Source organism: Cephus cinctus, unplaced genomic scaffold, assembly GCF_000341935.2.
Source record: "Cephus cinctus unplaced genomic scaffold, Ccin1 Ccin1_scaffold0529, whole genome shotgun sequence".
Classification (NCBI taxonomy): domain Eukaryota; kingdom Metazoa; phylum Arthropoda; class Insecta; order Hymenoptera; family Cephidae; genus Cephus; species Cephus cinctus.
Window position 1 is genome coordinate 3,023 of NW_014333189.1, and position 824 is coordinate 3,846.

The window sequence follows — 824 nt, forward strand, 5'->3', positions numbered from 1 at the left end:
GGGGATTTATTTTTTTAATTTTTCTTTAATTTTCTTTTAATTTTTTGAAGTTATTAATAACGTGCAAAATTTCTTGTTCTTTTCTTTAGTCACCTTATTTAATACTAATCTTACTCTAACTTAAAAGTTGCAGAGTTCAATTACGATTTACTGTATCGAAGTTACGCTAATATGAATGTGCGAGACATTTTCTAATATAATGTATTGTAAGTTATAAATAGAAATTTGCAAAAATGATACAGCAATGAAAAATATTTTTCTCACATACTACAATAATTTATATACCAAACATAAATAAAGATATAAAAGAAAAAAATCATTTAGGATTTTCGTTAGAAATATTATTAAAATTAGATTTATCTATATTATCGTAGAATTAACAAAATGATCAATTAAGACAATAAATTCTTCAGGAAGATGAGGTTATAATAAAAAAGTAACATCAGAAACGTGTAGAACGACCTCAAAAATATAAAGGATGGTCATTTAATTCAATACTACGTAAGCATTTACGACGTAGATAAATGAAAAGTTTAAACAGTATAATGTGTGAAAAATGGCGTAAAAATCAAAAAAATCCCAGACTTTGTATGGCTGGTACTAAAAAATATCCAAGATCGAGGGGTTAGGATGGGTAAATCTTGGCTGTGGGTACCCCAAGAAACCTGTTCCAAGTATTTTTAACCCTCCCGGCGCTGAACACCTGAGATCTTTCCCTTATTAGTGTTATCGGCCTTGTGTAAGCAGGCCTTGTGGGCTGACTCGCGACGTCATCTACGCTCCGTTTAAACGCGTTCTGATTGGTCGCATTACTGCAACTTCAA

The 824-nt window shown here is 30.7% G+C and overlaps 1 protein-coding gene across 1 annotated transcript in view; it reads left to right on the forward strand.

Moving 5' to 3' along the window:
- Nucleotides 1-630: 630 nt before the first annotated feature.
- The window catches only part of LOC107268368, a 78,727-nt gene continuing 78,533 nt past the window's right edge, over nt 631-824 (forward strand). Inside the window, exon 1 of the mRNA XM_015741081.1 lies at nt 631-634. Coding sequence (XP_015596567.1) covers nt 631-634 — 4 coding nt within the window. The remainder of the gene's footprint in view (nt 635-824) is intronic.